This window comes from Acomys minous (assembly GCF_964271855.1).
Source record: "Acomys minous genome assembly, chromosome: 6".
In the NCBI taxonomy this organism is placed as follows: domain Eukaryota; kingdom Metazoa; phylum Chordata; class Mammalia; order Rodentia; family Muridae; genus Acomys; species Acomys minous.
Window position 1 is genome coordinate 97,360,178 of NC_140487.1, and position 18,985 is coordinate 97,379,162.

General features: G+C 50.8%; 1 protein-coding gene across 6 annotated transcripts in view; it reads left to right on the top strand.

Moving 5' to 3' along the window:
* HIVEP3 (HIVEP zinc finger 3) overlaps positions 1 to 18,985 on the top strand; it is a 404,246-nt gene that overhangs the window by 359,332 nt on the left and 25,929 nt on the right. For all 6 annotated transcript variants that reach the window (XM_084785076.1, XM_084785081.1, XM_084785078.1 and 3 more), the window contains 2 exons: positions 5,723 to 11,231; positions 15,373 to 15,515. In XM_084785076.1, coding sequence (XP_084641202.1) covers positions 6,258 to 11,231; positions 15,373 to 15,515 — 5,117 coding nt within the window. In that variant the 5' untranslated portion in view covers positions 5,723 to 6,257. The remainder of the gene's footprint in view (positions 1 to 5,722; positions 11,232 to 15,372; positions 15,516 to 18,985) is intronic.

Here is an 18,985-nt window from a genome sequence, read left to right on the forward strand (position 1 = left end):
TTTGAGGTAGAGCAGATAAATGAAACAGTGTGTTGCAGAGTGATCGTGACTGTGTGCCACTGGTAGGACAGTAATGTCCACCTGCCACACAGATGGAGAGAGAGAGAGAGAGAGAGAGAGAGAGAGAGAGAGAGAGAGAGAGAGAGAGAGAGACTGTAGGCAGTGTCCTTGTTCACTGTGGATATACACAATAAATAGCAGTAATCTGCCTTTTTAGTATGCTTATAGGAAGTATGTACTTCCCCCCACCCCAGAGTGTGTGTGTGTTAAATTTTATAGTGTGTTATTTTCTTAATTAAGAAATTACTGCACTTGTCTATCTACTGTGTGTATGTGGGGTGGGGGACACATGTGTGCCGTGGATAATTTGCAGATGCTGGTCCTCTACTTCTACCATGTAGGTTCCAGAAACTGACCTCAGGTCATCTAGCTTGGAGCAAGTATCCTTACCCAGTGAGCCATCTTGCCTCCAGCACTGTTGTAGCAGGTTTTATACGTTGCCCTTCATGATAGACAGGAGAACCCTAACTACCTAGGCAGTTTGTGGATGAGTGTGCCTTTTGTACCAATGTGGCCAAAAGCTAGCTGGAGACCTACTGGAAGCTGACAAGCGTGCTAGCTTGCTCTGGAATCCAGGTCTGGTCCAGGTGGAGATTCTGTCACAAAGCACAGTGGCCAGAAGACACTAGTCTGACCCAGTCTCCTGACAGGCTCTTTCCCCCACCCCCCAGGGTCTCCTCAGTAGCACTTACTGGCTCATTGAACATAAATAGGTCGACTTAAGTTCACAAACGCCCACTGAGTTTCCCCGGGTGTCAAACATCGCTTTGGATGCTAGTGGGAAAGAAAGGCAGATATAAATAAATGACAAGCTAGGAGGGTGGCGTGCTAACTAGGTGGATAACAATAGGCAACCTAGCAGATGAATTAGCCCCGAGCATCAGGTCTGCACTAGGCCCCTGCTGAGATGAGCTGCTGGCTGCCCCAGTGCTCTCTCTCTCTCATTTTCAGCATCACAGGGGCAAGACATCAGCACGGTAGATACTTTTCCAGGTAAAAGACAAACACAAAAAGTTCTTAACAAGGCCAGCCCTCATGGCAGGAAGAAAGGCTGCTGGGAGTGCTATGCTTTGCCCTGGGAGTTAGGACTTAAATTCAGAGCTGAGTGCTATCTGCGAGGCTGGGTGGCCCAGGCCCCACAGGGTCTCCATTGCAGAAGGCACCTGGTAGGCCTGATTGTACTAGCAGAGCCAGACTGACTCAGGACCTGCGTGTACACCATCACTGCCTCTTACCACTGCACAAGTGCCCCCGGGGTGGCCTAAGCAAGACAGAGAGCTCTGGCTTTACACTTGCCTCATAGTGGCTAGGAATCTTGTGCCTGGTTTCTCCATGGATGTCACCAGAGACTTCAACCTCTCTGATTATAAGAGTGTCACCTTAATCTCGGGGTCTAACAGGAAGACAGATCCCAACCAGACACAGCTCACTTTGCTCTGTACAAACTGGTTGTGGTTTTTGACCAGTGCTCAGAAGTCAAAGGCTCTCTCTCTCTAGGTCTCAGAATTATATGAGAGGTGAATTAAAACAAAACAAAACAAACGAAGAGTCAGAGATCAGTTGTCCAAGGGAAATTATTTAAGAGTCTCCCAGATAGTGAAGACCCCCAACCTACCCCCATGTATTATTACAGGAACAAACATGGTCCAAGAGATTTACCACCCTGAGCTTAAGGGTTAGTCAGCTTCGCTGCTATAACAAAATACCTGAGATAAAGGCTAAAGAGAGAAAAGGTTTCTTTTGCTCGTAGTTTAGGGGCCTGTAGTACATAATTGGCCAGCTTATTGCTTTTGGGTCTGTGGCAGAAGGACACTGTGGAGCAAGCTGCTCACTTCACAGTGACTGGGAAACAGAAGTAATTGGGAACAGTCGGGGTCCCATGTCACCTCCCAACAGCACACCGAAAGAGATCTCCCATTAAGCCTACCTCTCTAGTTTTCTACCACGTACCCATAGCACTAAGTGAAGACCAGACCTTTACTCGTGGGTACCGGGGATGGTCAGGTCGAGACCATAGCAGTCACCATGGTCACACGGTGACTGACACCTGGGGAACAGATCGGGTACAACTTCATGCACTGTGGCTCTCTGGAGAGACTTCTGAAGGAGATAGGAGGCCAGGAAGGAAGGCAGTGATTCAGACTGCTTGGCCACCTCACCCACGTGACCTCCCAGGGCATCAGCCTGAGCTGGGGACTCAATTCCTATCTTGATTCTTCCCTGTCTGATTGGAAAGCAAGAAGCCTTCAGCTTTGGAGGAGCATGGGTAAGAGTCAATACACTAATGCCGAGCAGTGCCGGCACATGGTACGTTCTCGGCGTTACACTGCACTAAATGATGTGCTTGGGATCAGGCACTGGAAATAAGATGTGTAGGCCCAGGCCCTGGCCCTGTCTGAGAGAGACAAGTTCACCAGAAGCCACTGATGAACTGGCTAAGCACAGGCCTGACCCAGGGTTGTCACCTGGGTGACTTGGAGAATGAGTGCTTTGAGCTACTGGCCGAGAAACATTCTGAGTCCAAACCCAGGGCCCACGCTGTACACACAGAGGAATGACTCTCACAAGCATTCCTAGGGCCTACACACTCACAGGTGCCATGCACGCCCACATACATATATGGATACACATGCACTACTGCATGGATAAGTACATAAGTACATGAAAGAGAAGAAAACATCCTCCCAGCCCAACCCAGGGCAGCCACAGGACCCTCAGCCAACTGCTTGCCAGGAATACATCATATTAGAGAGTGTGAGGTGACATCACCCCAGAAGCCTCGACCCGTTCCCCAGCACACCGCGGTGACAAGGCGTCCTCTTTCCCTGTTTCCAGGGACCAGTGACTACAGTTCTGTTAAGGCATGTGTGAGACACCACTGAGCACTCACAGTTGGGACTGAGGTGGGAATACATAGGAACTCATCCCAAAGCCTGGAACCCACCCCCAGAGCATCACAAAGCCCCCTCCTTGACACCCTGAGTACCAGATCCCAAAATCTCAACATCCTGTGACCACATCAACCCTCCTGGCTTTCTTTGCCCCTAGCACTAAAACAACCCCCTTTTTCTAAATCTAACGCAATCATGTCCATCATTTAAGGCCCAGCTGTAGCGCATCTTTCTCCAGGCAGCCTGCACAGTTCCTCCCCTTTGGAACAGCAGTATGTGAAGGCAACATAGGAAGGAGAAGCTGATCACAGGGCTAAGCGCCACTGGCTCAGTCTCTATGCTGAGCAGCTATTGAGAGGACCTGAAAAGGGAAAAGCACTCTAGCCTCGTTACACTAACTGCCACAGAATTTCTCTTCCACAGTGAGTAGTGGAGTAACTGTGGGGAGGCTGGGTAGAAACAGACAGGCAGGCTGGTTAACTCTGGGGGGCAGTGAGGGTCAATTGCTCTGTTTACCTAAGTGCTAGGCTATACACATGTGTGTGGGTCAGATTCACATGGAAGAATTTCACACACACAAAAAAAAAATATATATATATATATATATTTTTTTTTTTAAGACCTTTCACCCACAGGTGTTTATTTTAGTGTATCTAGACTGTGGGCCTAGACCTCATGAGTTTAGCAGACACCTAGAGGGGAGTTCAGGACTACTCAGTCATGGTGTTGGGGCAATGAGCTTTCATTAATTAAAAAAAATAAGTTAGTCCTTACATCATTTCTTATATGCAAAGAAATGCCACAGAGAGCCAATAAAGAAAACACTGTGAGAAATTTAAGTATACTGTATGTATGTGTATGTACGTGTGTGTACGTATATGTGTATGTGTGTGTGTGAGTGTGTATATGTATGTTTATGGGTATATGTGTGAGTGTACGTACATATGTGCACGTGTATATGTGTGTGTGTGAGAGAGAGAGAGAGAGAGAGAGAGAGAGAGAGAGAGAGAGAGAGAGTGTGTGTGTGTGTGTGTGTGTGTGTGTTAATTACTAGCAAAGAACCTTGTTAGAACCTCCAACCTAACCTCTGGGGTTAAGTTGGCATAACAGCTCCCTGGGCATGAAGTCCCTCCCTCCGTCACCTCAATTTTACCTCACTTGAGCAGTGGCCCTAGCACCTCAGCCTAGAGCCTCAAGTAGATTTCTAGTGTCCTGGCAGTGATAGTGACCTAGTTGGCCTAACACAGCCCAGCTCCCGGCTCCCCCAGCTTCTGGGTGTCCATTCCAGTCTCTGGCTATGTGGTTGTAGCACTTAAGATGGCAAAGGAGTTTTCCCACTTATCTTCAAGTTTCTGGCCAGCTTGCCTTGAATCTGTTGGTGTCTCTGTTACATGACCTTAGCGGCTGAGATCTTGGTGGCTCTAGCTCCAGTGAGCTCTGATTGCTTCCTTCTTGGGTTGTTTCAACAGTCAAACCTACTGAAGCTTCTAGAATAAGAGCTGACTGGCCTGGTGTGTTAGCCAATTAGCTGTTGAAAACCAGATTCTCCTCATGGTTGTCAGTTGGCTTCTGAGGGACCATGGGCTAAGTGGCAAATGACACGAGCTTGGTGGCTATCCTATGACACGGGCTCGGTGGCTATCCTATGACACGGGCTCGGTGGCTATCCTATGGCCTCTACATTCGTCCTCTATGTGGCTTGAAATGGAGCCCTGAAACTCTAGTGCATTGTGCTGACATTCTGACCTATACATAGGGCCTCACTGGCACATTTGGAGGACAAGAAAAGGCTGCAAAGTTCTGGGTGGTAGTGGCGCATGCCTTTTGTTCCAGCACTTTGGAGGCAGAGCCAAGCAGATCTCTGAGTTCGAGGCCAGCCTGGTCTATAGAGCAAGTCCCAGGACAGCCAGGGCTACGCATATAAACCTTGCCTTGAAAAACCAAAACCAAAAGCAAAAAACAAAAACAAAAACAAACCCAGAGCTGGAGGAACCTCTAGAAAATTCCCCATTTCCTTATTTGGACCAATCCTATGATCATCGCCAAGTTCAGTGTGAGTTATCATGGGCCATGTCCCTACCCTTGCTGCTTGCTCAGAAACACAAGATAGGGAGTGGGTTTGCATGGGGGTAAAAAGATGAATGATATTTCTCAAGGACATGCAGATCTAGAGCCAGAAAGACTATGTTATTCGAGAGATGGTTGCACCTTGCAGAATGGTTCATCTGTGGAACTGTGTGTCAACTCCTCAAGTCTCTGCCAGGGGCTGAAGGGAACCTGGGTCAGGATCTCTTAAATAAGGAGCTTAGTTAAATAACAAACTATCCCTGGGAAAGCTCATCCCAGCATCCTCTGGTACCTCCTCTGCCCCTCCCCCACCCCCACCCCCTCAGCAGCATCTGTATCCATTTCCTCATGGCGTTCTGCTGAAGGCTACAGGAGCAGTTCAGACAGGACCTGCTGTTACCCTTATTCCAGATTCACAGCAGAGGCTTGGCAAGTCCAGGCTAACTGGGACTGGGTCACAGGGCAGCGACAAGGGCTCAGGCCTCTAGCCCCCACAAGTAATCCCACAAAACATTGCCAGAAACACTGGCAGTGGTACAGTTTGAGCATGGGAAGGTGGGGGGGGGGTCTGCATCCTATTTGAATGTCTCTGGCTAATCTTTAAGAGGCCTTAGCTAGCTTTAACTGCACTCCATTTGCCCAGCCTATGGACAGCCTCAGTAAATCTCTTTCCTCTGTTGTGTGTATTTTTTTCCCCTTCATAGAAGACCGTGATTTCTCCTCTGAGGCCATTAATCTCCACCACACAGTTCAAGGGGAGAAGAGGCCGGAACACAGCCACCCCAGCATCCAGTGTGGCATCTCTCCAGCCAGAACCAGGGATGACAGGACCATGGACACAGATGTCTCCAACCTTCAGCTGTTCAAATAGCACACAGGGGACTCGTAAGGGCCACTCGTCACTGCCAATCAACCCCGCTCAATGGCAATACTGACATCCTCCATGCTGTTTTCAAGACAGACACTCAGGCAGAAAATGCCAGTGTGCTTTCTGTCTACAGAGTAGAGGGCCATGCCACACCAATATGAACAGTGTGGACCCCGGGACCTGCTCTGAGTCTACTTGCAGCCACTGACACTTGTCAGGGGGAAAGCCCAACTCCCAAAGCCATCCTGGGGTTGGCTTCCACCGCTCTTGACCAATGTGGGCAGAGCCAGACACCTCGGGACACTTGGATTATTCATAAATGCAACCTACCCCCAAACTCCCTGAGTAGCATCTGAAGTCTTGTGAAGGTCATGGATCCTGACCAAAGCATCAAGGGTACCAAGAAGGCTGATGGAAGTCCCCGGAAGCGGCTGACCAAAGGAGAGGCCATTCAGACTAGCGTTTCTTCCAGCACCCCATACCCAGGCAGTGGCACACCTGCTCCCTCAGAGAGTGCCACCCAGGAGCTCCTAGCCCCGCAGCCTTTCTCAGGCCCCTCGGTGGGCCTCAGAGAAGGCTCTCAGGAGAAAACGGGCCAGCAGCTGAAGCCTTCCAGGAGGCCCTCCATCGAGGCCTCAGTCCACATCTCACAGCTTCCGCAGCACCCTCTGACACCAGCATTTATGTCCCCTGGCAAACCAGAGCACCTTCTTGAGGGCTCCACGTGGCAGTTGGTTGACCCCATGAGACCTGGACCCTCAGGCTCTTTTGTGGCCCCCGGGCTGCATCCGCAGAGCCAGCTCCTCCCATCCCATCCCTCCATCCTCCCTCCCGAGGACCTGCCTGGCATCCCTAAGGTCTTCGTGCCCCGTCCCTCACAGGTCTCCCTGAAGCCCACCGAAGAGGCACACAAGAAAGAGAGGAAACCACAGAAGCCGGGGAAATACATCTGCCAGTACTGCAGCCGGCCCTGCGCCAAGCCCAGTGTGCTCCAGAAGCACATTCGCTCACACACAGGTGAGAGGCCCTACCCCTGCGGGCCCTGTGGCTTCTCCTTCAAGACCAAGAGTAACCTCTACAAGCACAGGAAATCCCATGCCCACCGCATCAAAGCTGGCCTGGCCTCCGGCTCCAGCGGTGAAATATATCCCCCTGGGCTGGAGATGGAGAGGATCCCGGGGGAAGAGTTTGAGGAGCCCACCGAGGGAGAAAGCACCGACTCTGAGGAGGAAACTGGCGCTGCAGCAGGACCCTCCACGGAGGTTCTTCCCAAATCTAAGCACCCCCTGCTCTCAAGTAGCCTGCACAGCTCGGGGAGCCACGGTTCCAGCCAGGAACGAGGCTCCCTGTCCCAGTCAAGCGCTGCACCATCACTCGAGGACCCCACCCCATTTGCAGAAGCCTCATCGGAGCATCCCCTGAGCCATAAACCGGAAGACACACACACCATCAAGCAGAAGCTGGCACTCCGCCTGAGTGAGAGGAAAAAGCTGATCGAGGAGCAGACGTTCCTGAGCCCAGGGAGCAAAGGCAGCACAGAGTCCGGGTATTTCTCACGCTCTGAGAGCGCCGAGCAGCAGGTCAGCCCCCCCAACACCAATGCCAAGTCCTACGCAGAGATCATCTTCGGCAAGTGCGGGCGGATTGGGCAGCGGACCTCCATGCTGGCATCCAGCTCCACCCAGCCCCTACTGCCCCTGTCGGCTGAAGACAAGCCCAGCTTGGTGCCTTTGTCTGTGCCCCGGACACAGGTGATTGAACACATCACCAAGCTCATCACCATCAACGAGGCCGTGGTGGACACCAGTGAAATCGACAGTGTAAAGCCCAGGAGGAGTTCTCTCACCAGGCGCAGCAGTGTGGAGTCCCCCAAGTCCAGCCTCTACCGGGAGTCACTATCATCCCATGGGGAGAAGATGAAGGCGGAACAATCGTTGCTGAGCCTCCAGCACCCGCCCAGCTCCGCGCACCCTGTGCCTCTCCTGAGAAGCCACTCAATGCCTTCTGCCGCCTGCACCATCAGCACCCCCCACCACACCTTCCGTGGTAGCTACTCCTTTGATGACCACATTGCTGACCCTGAGGCCCCCAGCCGCAGCAGTCCCGTGTTTACCTCCCACCCTCGGATGCTGAAGCGCCAGCCCGCCATTGAACTACCTTTGGGAGGTGAGTACAGTTCTGAGGAACCTGGACCAAGCAACAAAGACCCCACCTCGAAACCCTCCGACGAACCAGAATCCAAGGAAAGCGATCTTACCAAAAAAACCAAGAAGGGGCTGAAAGCAAAAGGCATGAACTATGAATGTACCATCTGTGGTGCTCGGTACAAAAAGAAAGATAATTACGAAGCTCATAAGAAATACTACTGTTCTGAGCTCCAGGTTACAAAAGCCCACTCTGCAGGTGCTCATGAGGTGGAAAAGACTCAGGCAGAGCCTGAGCCTTGGTCCCAGATGATGCATTATAAACTGGGGGCCACCTTGGAACTCACTCCACTGAGAAAAAGAAGGAAGGAGAAAAGCCTTGGAGATGAGGAGGAGCCGCCTGCCTTTGGCAGCCATGGCCCATCAGATGCAGCTTGTAACCTCCCCCTGGAGTCCACCAAGTCACCAGCAGAACCAAGCAAATCAGTGCCCTCTTTAGAGGGACCCCCAAGCTTCCAGCCAAGGGCTCCCAAGGCAGGAACTGGCTCAGACCCGGGCAAAGAGAGGAGAACAATGTCCAAAGAAATTTCTGTCATCCAGCACACCAGCTCCTTTGAGAAGTCTGACCCGCTGGAGCAGCCTAGCAGCCTGGAAGAAGACAAGTCCCTGGCCCCGTTCTCATCCCCACCACCTGCCCCACATGGACGCTCGGCTCACTCCCTGCAGCCGAGGTTGGTCCGCCAGCCCAACATTCAGGTTCCAGAGATCCTGGTGACAGAAGAGCCGGACAGGCCTGACACAGAGCCTGAGCCGCCTCCGAAGGAGCCTGAGAAGACAGAGGAATTCCAGTGGCCTCAGCGCAGTCAGACACTGGCACAGCTCCCGGCAGAGAAGCTGCCACCGAAGAAGAAGAGACTCCGCCTGGCTGAGATGGCACAGTCCTCAGGAGAGTCCAGCTTTGAGTCCTCTGTGCCTCTGTCTCGAAGCCCAAGCCAGGAGAGCAGCATTTCTCTGAGTGGCTCCAGCCGCTCTGCCTCATTCGACAGGGAAGACCATGGGAAGGCTGAGACCCCTGGGCCCTCCTCAGACCCACGCTCCAAAACCTTGGGCACCCACATGCTGACTGTCCCCAGCCACCACCCGCACGCCCGAGAGATGCGAAGGTCAGCCTCAGAGCAGAGCCCCAATGTGCCCCACTCCTCACACATGACTGAGACCCGAAGCAAATCCTTTGACTACGGCAGCTTGTCCCCAACCGGACCATCTGTAGCAGTGCCTGCCGCTCCGCCACCCCCAGTTGCCCCGCCAGAAAGAAGAAAATGCTTTCTGGTGAGACAGGCCTCCCTGAACAGACCTCCAGAAGCAGAGCTGGAGGCCACTCCCAAGGGAAAACAAGAGAGCGGTGAGGAGGCTTCAGCCAGCAGTCCTTCCACCAAAAGTTCCGTACCCCAGATCTCAGCGGCCACCACACAAGGTGGGCCCTCGGGAGGCAAGAGCCAGATGCAGGACAGGCCCTCACTGGGGTCCAGCCCACCCTACACAGAAGCCCTGCAAGTGTTCCGACCTCCTGGTACCCAGCTGCCCCCACCAGTTTCTCTCTTTTCCTTGCAGCAGCCTCAGGAGCAAGAACAGTCCTCCGAGTTCTTTCCCACCCAAGCAATGGCCAGCCTCCTCTCCTCCCCATACTCCATGCCCCAACTCCCACATTCCTTGTTCCAAGCCCCACCACTTCCTCTGCAGCCCACTGTGCTACACCCTAGTCAGCTCCGTCTCCCCCAGCTCCTGCCTCACCCTGCAGATATCCCCTTCCGGCAGCCCCCTTCCTTCCTCCCCGTGCCATCCCCTGCCTCCTCAACCCTCTCTGGATATTTTCTGCCTCTGCAGTCCCAGTTTGCACTGCAGCTCCCTGGTGAAATAGAAAGCCACTTGCCCCCAGTCAAAACCAGCCTAGCCCCTCTGGGGACAGGACCTCCCGGCCCCTCTGGCAGCACAGAATACAGCAGTGACATCCAGCTGGCCCCTAGAACTCCCCCAGCTACCTCCCCAGCTCCCACATCAGCCCCACCACTGGCCCTGCCTGCCTGTCCAGATGCTATGGCACCGTCACTGGTTGTTCCCGTCCGCATCCAGACCCACATGCCATCCTATGGGAGTGCCATGTACACCACTTTGTCTCAGATTTTGGTCACACAGTCTCAAGGCAGCTCAGCAAGCATGGCTCTTGCCAAATATGAAGAACTTTCCTCCAAAGGGTTGACTGTGTGTGGGGCTGATGTATATGATGAATCTGGGCCCGGGCCATCTAGTGTAAGCAAGGAACAAAGCAGAGATTTCCAGACACCATATCTGAGAGTGCCTGAAAGGAAAGGCACTTCACTCTCCTCTGAGGGTATCCTAAGCCTAGAGGGGTGCTCATCCACCGCTGGTGGAAGCAAGCGTGTCCTCTCCCCAGCTGGCAGTCTTGAACTTACCATGGAAACCCAGCAGCAGAAAAGAGTAAAAGAGGAGGAGGCTTCCAAGGCAGATGAAAAACTGGAGCTTGTGAGCACCTGCAGCGTTGTGCTGACTGGCACAGAGGACAGGAAGAGGACTGAAAAGCCCCATGTGAGTGGACAGGGCTGGAGCAGGAGGGAGGCAGAAACACTGTCCAGCTTGTCTTCAGATCTATCTGACCCAAAGGAACTCTCTCATTCCACATTGTCCCGTGGGACATCCCCAGGCTCAGAAGCTTTGAAGGAATATGCCCAGCCATCTAGCAAAGCTCACAGAAGAAGTCTGCCTCCACTGAGTGTAAAGAAAGAAGATCCAAAGGAACAGACTGACCTCCCTCCCCTGGCACCCCCTAGCTCTCTGCCTCTGTCAGACACTTCCCCCAAGCCAGCCAAATTGCAAGAAGGTACAGACTCAAAGAAGGTACTGCAGTTCCCCAGCCTCCACACGACCACTAATGTCAGTTGGTGCTATTTAAACTACATTAAGCCAAATCACACCCAGCATGCAGATAGGAGGTCCTCTGTTTACGCTGGTTGGTGCATAAGTTTGTACAACCCCAACCTTCCAGGGGTTTCCACTAAAGCTGCTTTGTCCCTCCTGAGATCTAAGCAGAAAGTGAGCAAAGAGACATATACCATGGCGACAGCTCCGCATCCTGAGGCAGGAAGGCTGGTTCCATCCAGCTCCCGAAAGCCCCGCATGACAGAGGTAAGTTCAGCTTTGTTCTAGCCACTAAATGCCAAAGCTTGTGCTGAGCTTTTAAAGCCACATTGTCTTCATCCTAAATTGTAGAAATAAAGCCAGCTGGGGTGGAAGGCAGGTTTTTCTCTCAGGGAGTTGTGACCTTATAAGGAAATATGTTCATTGGGTTTCTCTGCTCTTGTGTCCCTAACATCATTGGAATAATGTTATCAGCAAAGTTGCTCTACTTTTCCACAATGCTTCTACTGTAAAATCAAACATTCAGGCTCAGCAAGGTAAAGAGGGGTTCTCCAAAGAGCAGGGATGGGAAACATTATTGGTTGGGATGCTTTTTGGCAATTTTAGAACTTTATTCCAACCCTTTCCATTGCCCTATTAGTTTCTTTCTACATTTTAAATTTTTATCTATATCTGCTATTTTTATCCTCTATTATCCCTTAAAAAATCATCCTATTTTCACATTTGACACAAACTATTCCTGAAAAGACCTCTCCTATAAGATGGCACATAGAAGTGGGCTGCAATGCACCTCTCCACCCAGTCACAGCTCATCTCCATCTGTAAGGCAGCATCACTTCTCTGTTTACAGATGAGGTAACCTGGGGTCAGAGGCTGAAGGAGGTCAAGGACTTGGGGCAAACATTTGGCAACTCCAGAATTTGAGCTAAGCAGACCTATCTGACTATAAAGAGACTCTACTTCTTCTTCTTCTTCTTCTTCTTCTTCTTCTTCTTCTTCTTCTTCTTCTTCTTCTCCTCCTCCTCCTCCTCCTCCTCCTCCTTCCTCCTCCTCCCTCCTTCTCCCCCTCCTCCTCCTCTTCCTCCTCCTTCTTCTTCCCCTCCTCCTCCTCTTTCTTCTTCTTGTTCTTTTTTTCTTCTTCTTCTTCTTCTTCTTCTTCTTCTTCTTCTTCTTCTTCTTCTCCTCCTCCTCCTCCTCCTCCTCCTCCTCCTCCCCCTCCTCCTCCTCCTTTTCCTCCTCCTTCTTCTTCCCCTCCTCCTCCTCTTTCTTCTTCTTGTTCTTTTTCTTCTTCTTCTTCTCCTCCTCCTCCTCCCCCTCCTCCTCTTCTTCCTCCTCCTTCTTCCCTTCCTCCTCCTCTTCTTCTTCTTGTTCTTTCTTCTTCTTCTTCTTCTCTCCTCCTCCTCCTTCTCCTTTTCCTTCTTCTCCTTCCCCTTCCCCTCCTCCTCCTCCTCCTCCTCTTTATTACTTGAGGTACTTAGTTACTTTTGAAAGATAACTGCAAAGTTAATGATGTTCACAGGCAACCATCCCAACCAAGTGCTTTGACCACATCCACACATATATTGGAACCCAGACTTCTATTGTGGACATGGGAGTAGATCTGGGTCTGCAGCTTCCCAAATGCTTCCCAAATATCTTCTGTTTCCACTGTGAGGATGGAAGTCGTATCAGAGGTGCCCTGAGCTCTGGGATATTCTTCACAAACTGCTTTCCAAATTTATTCTCTGATGTCCTCGTCAGTCCACAGATGTCTCTGGAAAGGATTTCCACCTTTGCAGTAACTACCACAAACTATAGCTATTGCCAAGATGCTGGCATAATTATATTCATAACTTTTGGGGCACCAGCTGTGTGGCAGATACCGTACTAAGCTTTACTTTTGTTCTAATAAAGCCTTGGAAAACCATGGTATAAGAGGAAAATAAATCAAAGTTGAGAAAGGCTTAGTAACTTGCACAGGGCCACAGTGTAAATGACAAAGGTCAAATTCAGAACTAGAGCTCATTCGCAAACCCTTTGAAACAGGTGTGAGCCGTCCTGTTCCTTGATGATAAGTGTCAGCGTGTTGGTTTCTCATCTCCTAATTTGACAACCATTACTTCATCCTGCTGCTTTCCTAAAATGAGCTAAAAACCTGTAGACATTTCCTTGAAATTGTCAATTTTGTTCGAATTTTCCTACCCAAAGTGCACACATTAACATAACAGCATGGTCTGCAAGCTGAGGCCTTTCTACACACCCCCCCACTCCTTGCTTGTGTGTCTCCAGTGATGGGAGACTCACCCTCTGACAACCTCAACACCACCCAGTCTGTACCTGGCAATGGTTTGAGCTCTTCTGCATGCTCAGCCAACAATTGTCACCTTGTAGCTGCTGTCTTCCATTCTGATAATGCCATTTACCTATGCATTAGGAAGCCTGGCTTAGCTTCTATCTTGCAGGTACAGCACATTTGAATTTGGTCACATTTAGATCCTGGAGAGACCCATGCTTGCATAACCATCCGTCTTGCAGTCGTATTTCTCTCCTTAAGATTTTTCTTCCTTTGTTTTTCTTCCGTTGGCCTCACTTTAACGACAGCCCTGCCACAATGGGAGCAAGGATATGGGGTCCTGAATTGCCCAGGTTTGAGTCCCCTTATTTCACTTATCCAGCTGTGTGACCATGGGCTTTTCACCTCATCTCTGTGTATCTTGGTTTATTCATCTGAAAATGAGGGGTGATACTAACCTAACTCATAGGTTATGAGGTGGCTAACCATAAGTATACAGGTAACAGTGCTGGCCAGTGAAGCTATGTGTATGTATGTCTTAGTGTACATGATCCATATTACTGTTCAGTGCTACCATGGGTCCTTGGCCCCCTGCTCACTCTTAGCACTGTTTCCTGGAACATCACTACCACCCAAACCCACCTCCTCTGGCATCAGGTAGCAAGAGAGACACTGTCTACCTGCCTGTAATGGACCCGTAGGCCACTCTGTGGATTACAGGCCAGGATGAGAGTAGGAAGTATGCCCTGGAGATCTGAGTGCCTGGCTTCCACCAGCACAGCTCTATAGACCTGAGTTTGGCTTCTGTTCTCTCCTCCCATTAGGAGAGATTCCATGGGGGTCATCAAGTCACAGAAGTTGGTTTCTGAATGGATCTTTAAAATGGTCTTTGCCAGGGCTAGAGAGATGGCTTCTTTGTTAAGAGTGCTTACTGTCCTTACAGAGGACAAGAGTTTAGATCCCAACACCCACATGAAATGGTTTGCAACTGCCTATGACTCCAGCTCCAGGGGATCTGATGCCCTGCTCTTTTCTGTGCACAAGAATACACACACACACACACACACACACACACACACACACACACACACACACCATAAATAAAAATAAAATCTAGGTCTGGCATGATGGCGCACACCTGTAATCCCAGTACTTGGGAAGCAGAGGCAGGTGGACAACTGTGAGTTCGAGGCCAGCCTGGTCTACAAAGTGAGTCCAGGACAGCCAAGGCTACACAGAGAAACCCTGTCTCAAAAAAACAAAAATAGATAGATAGATAGATAGATAGATAGATAGATAGATAGATAGGTAGATAGATAGATAAAATCTTTTTTAAATGCCCTAGGAGGCCTCGAAGCTGTAATAGTCTACCTAAGGATGTCCTGGCCTCCAGTGATCTATCAGGCACATCTCCTGGTTACCAGTCAGGTGACCCTTATCTCAGCTCCATGGGCACCAGCACCCTATGTAAAGGTATATCTTCCCCCTGCCTCAGATTTAGAGAATATATTCTGAGGCCACTGGAAAAGTCTGGGAAGTTCCAGACCAGTGTCAGTTCCCACCCCAGAACCAGGGCTCACTGAGGCCCATTGCTCTTAACAGAGAATGTATACCCTGATGCCCACTCTCAGGCTGGTTCTGGGTGCTGGGGTCTATGGTTTCTGTCTTTGATGCTGGCTCAGGAGGGCTAGTACTGGAAGCAGGAGACCTGTGCTTTCCTGCAGCCACATCCTTAACCTCATGGGCTACTTTAGCTTTCTGATCTAAGAACACCACAGTTAATCTGTGAGGCACCACCAAGCCTTCACTTATTTCTTCAGCATGACTTAAGTGTCTTTTTTTTTTTCTTTTTATCCCATTTTGAGTACTGAGGTGACCAAGTTGAAGGAGACATTTCCCAAAAGGCCCCAAGGCTAGCATAGAGCACAAAGACCCACCTCTGCCTCTCAGGGGAAAATGATCCTGAGAGGGGTCAAAACACAGCTTGGAGGAGACTTTGTCTCTTGTGGCCAATCCTTGAGTCTATAGAAGAGGACTGGGTACAAATTGAAAGACCGTGTGGGCACATGTGTTTTTGTACTTGACCCAGTATGCACGCTTAACCAATCTTGGTTTTGTCCTCCTGATGGAGTTCAGGTGCACCTCCCGTCGCTGGTTTCCCTGGAGAGCCAGAAAGACCCAGCTAGAGTGGAGAAGGAAGAAAAGCGAGGGAAGACAGAGGAGGGTACCCCCACTTCCAAGAGAGGAGAGCCGGCGAGGGTCAAGATCTTCGAAGGAGGGTAAGGTTCAGGCCTTGTTTGCAGTCGGCTGCCTGTGTGGACACCGCCCATCACCTGCGCACAGAGGTAGCCAGTGGCTCCTGGCTATGGGGTGCCTACAGGTGCCTGTAGCTCCCAAAGGGCCTCTCTGCCTTGTGGGGACTCCCAAGGCATCATTCGTTTTGCAAACACCACCAGGGATCCTTGGTAAAGATACGAAAGAGCCAAGGTTCTCTCTCCATCTTCGTGTCTACAGATCTTGTCCAGGTTCTCAGTCCAACATCAAGGTGATGTAGAGTCCCCAATTACAAGCCTGTTTCCTTTAGAATGTATTGCCTCTGTCCTGCCCAGGCCACCCTGGTCACATCCCGTTCCTCACAGTGCCAAAGAGTCATTGCACACTCTTTACACTGTTTCCTGCCCTACCCACTGGCAGGCCCAGGACTTACTATTTTTGCCACGCTGGGACACACACACACACACATACCCTGTACCCCACCCCCACATGCTCCAGGCTCTAGAAGGGCATCTGGCTTCAGATGTACTTTGTGGAAGTCCTCTGTGCACTTTGTGTTCTGTGTGGCCACATGTTTGTGAGACGGTCCTGTGTCTGTGTCCCTGTTGTGATCAGAGTGGTACCAGTTCTATACAGTTCTGACGATAGCAATCTCTACAAGCCTCCAACAACATGGGCCATCACTGGGAACTCTCCTTCTCCAGCACCTGCAAGTGTCACTTGTCATAGAGACACACAGTGACAGGTGTAGAAGTCTCTGGAAAAGTCGGCATTTTGTAGTGGCTAGAAGGGCTCTCTGGAGCAGGACGTGGTTTTGACAGGGACAGGGTCAGGATATGGTGAACATCCCTGAAGCACACCCACAATACAAAAGATGTCCCCGTTGACAAAAAAAAACAGAATGAGAGGCACGTCACAGCCCCACGTGGGGAATGGTGGCTTTCTGTGCCTGCCATTTGGTTAGAGCGCCCCCATGTGGCTTTGTGCTCTCATGCTACCAGGCTTGGAGGCTATGCCTTTGCCATCCTCCTCCTCTATGAAGGGGACAGCAACAGGCTTGTGCCAATAACATAAGCCCCATGAGGGGCTGGAGAGATGGCTCAGCGGTTAAGAGCACTGACTGCACTTCCAGATGTCCTGAGTTCAATTCCCAGCAACCACATGGTGGCTCACAACCATCTATAATGAGATCTGATGCATACTGTATACATCATAAATAAATCTTTAAAAAAAAAAAAACATAAGCCCCATGAGGCCAAGAAAGGATATGGTTCCCACAGACTCACCATGTGGATGCCAACGTGTCTCTCACCTGTACCCAGATCTTTGTCTCCACCTGAAGTCCCTCACTCTGCTCTTGGCTATGGGACGTGTCATCCTCACTCTTATAGCTGGTCACATGGGCATCAACAATCAGGTCCTTTCCACCCTCAATCCGGCTGCCCCAACCCTGACTCCTACCCAGGCTCTGCTGTGCTTCCTGCCCTTTGCTTCTGGTGAACCCTCTTCTTTCACGGGGTATGTGTTACGCACTAGGGATGTTGGCTAATGTGGAAAGGGGGATCGCTTCATGTGGATACATACCTGAGGACACCTCCCCAGCATCTCATGGGTGGAACCAGGACTGACCAAGTACCTGCCTCACCTGTCTGTCTCCAAGGACGCACCCATCCCGGGATCCTCAACGCATCCTTAAGGCCTGCCCATCTGTTCACACTAAGGTTTTCTTCTTAACCTCGGTGCTTTATTCTATTTCTTTCCTTTCTTAACACACACAGCATCTTGTTTCACTGAAGTACATACTGGAGAGCAGTCTACAATGAGGCCTTCTCACTGACTGAAGCAAAGGCCCAGAGGGGAAGCAAGGCAGAACAGCGAGCGCACTGTGTGCCATTGCTAACGCACCATCCATGGCCCTGGGCTCTCGTGCACTGACTGCAGAGAGTTGTGTAGTCTAGGACCTTGTGAGTGGGGAGGGACAATCCCAGTCATACCTCTGCCTTCGAGAACTTAAAACACTACGCTGATAGCACTGGTGGGACTCTGGTCTACTTTCCATGCACCTGCTACTGGTTAGCTTCCCCGTGGTACCCGTGTAAGGTGTAAACAGAGCCTACTCACATGATGAGCTAGGAAGCCAAGGGCAGATGACGGATTCTCTGTGTGCTCAGCTTCCTCGAGTCTTTGCATCGCATTCTCCTTGTCCTTGACCCTCAGTCTGGCAGTTGATCAATTGGTCCATCTGTCGTGGAGGATAGAGTTAGTCTGTGCCCTGCGGATGCTTTCAGCTAGAAGTTACAGCAACTCAGTATCAACTGTCATCCAGGATTTAGATGGCTTGTGGACCAGACCAAGGCAGCAATACAAAACCCTGTGCAGAGGTAAGGACCATCAGGGCTGAGATGCCCACAGTAGCCACAGAGGGCTTCCCAGAGCTAGAGGGCCAGGCTGGGTGGTGTGGACAGAGGCTGGTCAGAGCTCTCCAGATGTGACCATTGAGACTTCGTTTCATTCTTGCCAAGACTGTCTCCCTTGCTCGTGCCATCCAACTGTTTGGCTTCAGGCTTCTCACAGCTGTTGCTGCAATATCTGAGGCCACAGCTGGACCATCACTCCTGAGCTCCAGACATTTGCTTTGGATGCTTCTGGCATCTTTTCCTAGGAGACCCACCGCTCTGCAAACTCAGCACAGATAAGCAAGGCCCATGCTTCCCACTCATGGTGTCTTAGTTACTGTTGTATTGCTGTGAAGAGACCATGACCAAGGCAATTTATAAAAGAAATCACTGAATTTGGAGTGTGCTTACAGTTTCAGAGGGTGAGTCCATGACCACCATGGCAGGGAGCACGGCAGCTGGTGTTGGAGCAGTGGCTGAGAGCTCACATCTTAACTACAGGCGGAGAGAGATGATGACTAGGCCTGGGGTGAGCTTTTAAATCCTCCAAAGCCCACCCCCAATGATATACCTCCTCCAAAAAGGCCACACCTCCTAATCCTTCCTTAAACAGCCCAGCAGACTAGGCTAGAAACATTCTGGGAAACATTCTAGGCTTGGAAGGAAACATTCAAATATGGGGTCATTCTCACTCCAACCACCACACAGCATCTCCTGCAACCTTTGGACTTCAGATGATGAAACCTTCATGGTAAAACCTCAACATCACCAACATCATCTCAGACACCTTCTCCCTAGATTCCACGCGGTCCCCAAAGTCTGGTGTCCATGTTAAGTAGTCAAGGGCTCAGAATGGCTTCTCTCTCTCTCTCTCTCTCTCTCTCTCTCTCTCTCTCTCTCTCTCTCTCTCTCTCTCTCTCTCTCCTTCTGCGCCCTGCCATCCAACCTCCAATACCAGTGCCCCTGAGCACCTTTCCGCATGGTTCTTCCCATCTACCCTTCTGTGGCTCTCACCTGCAGAATCCATTTTAACTCAGGTCTGGTAGTCTAAACCTGCCCAGGTTCCTCCGCCTTCTGCG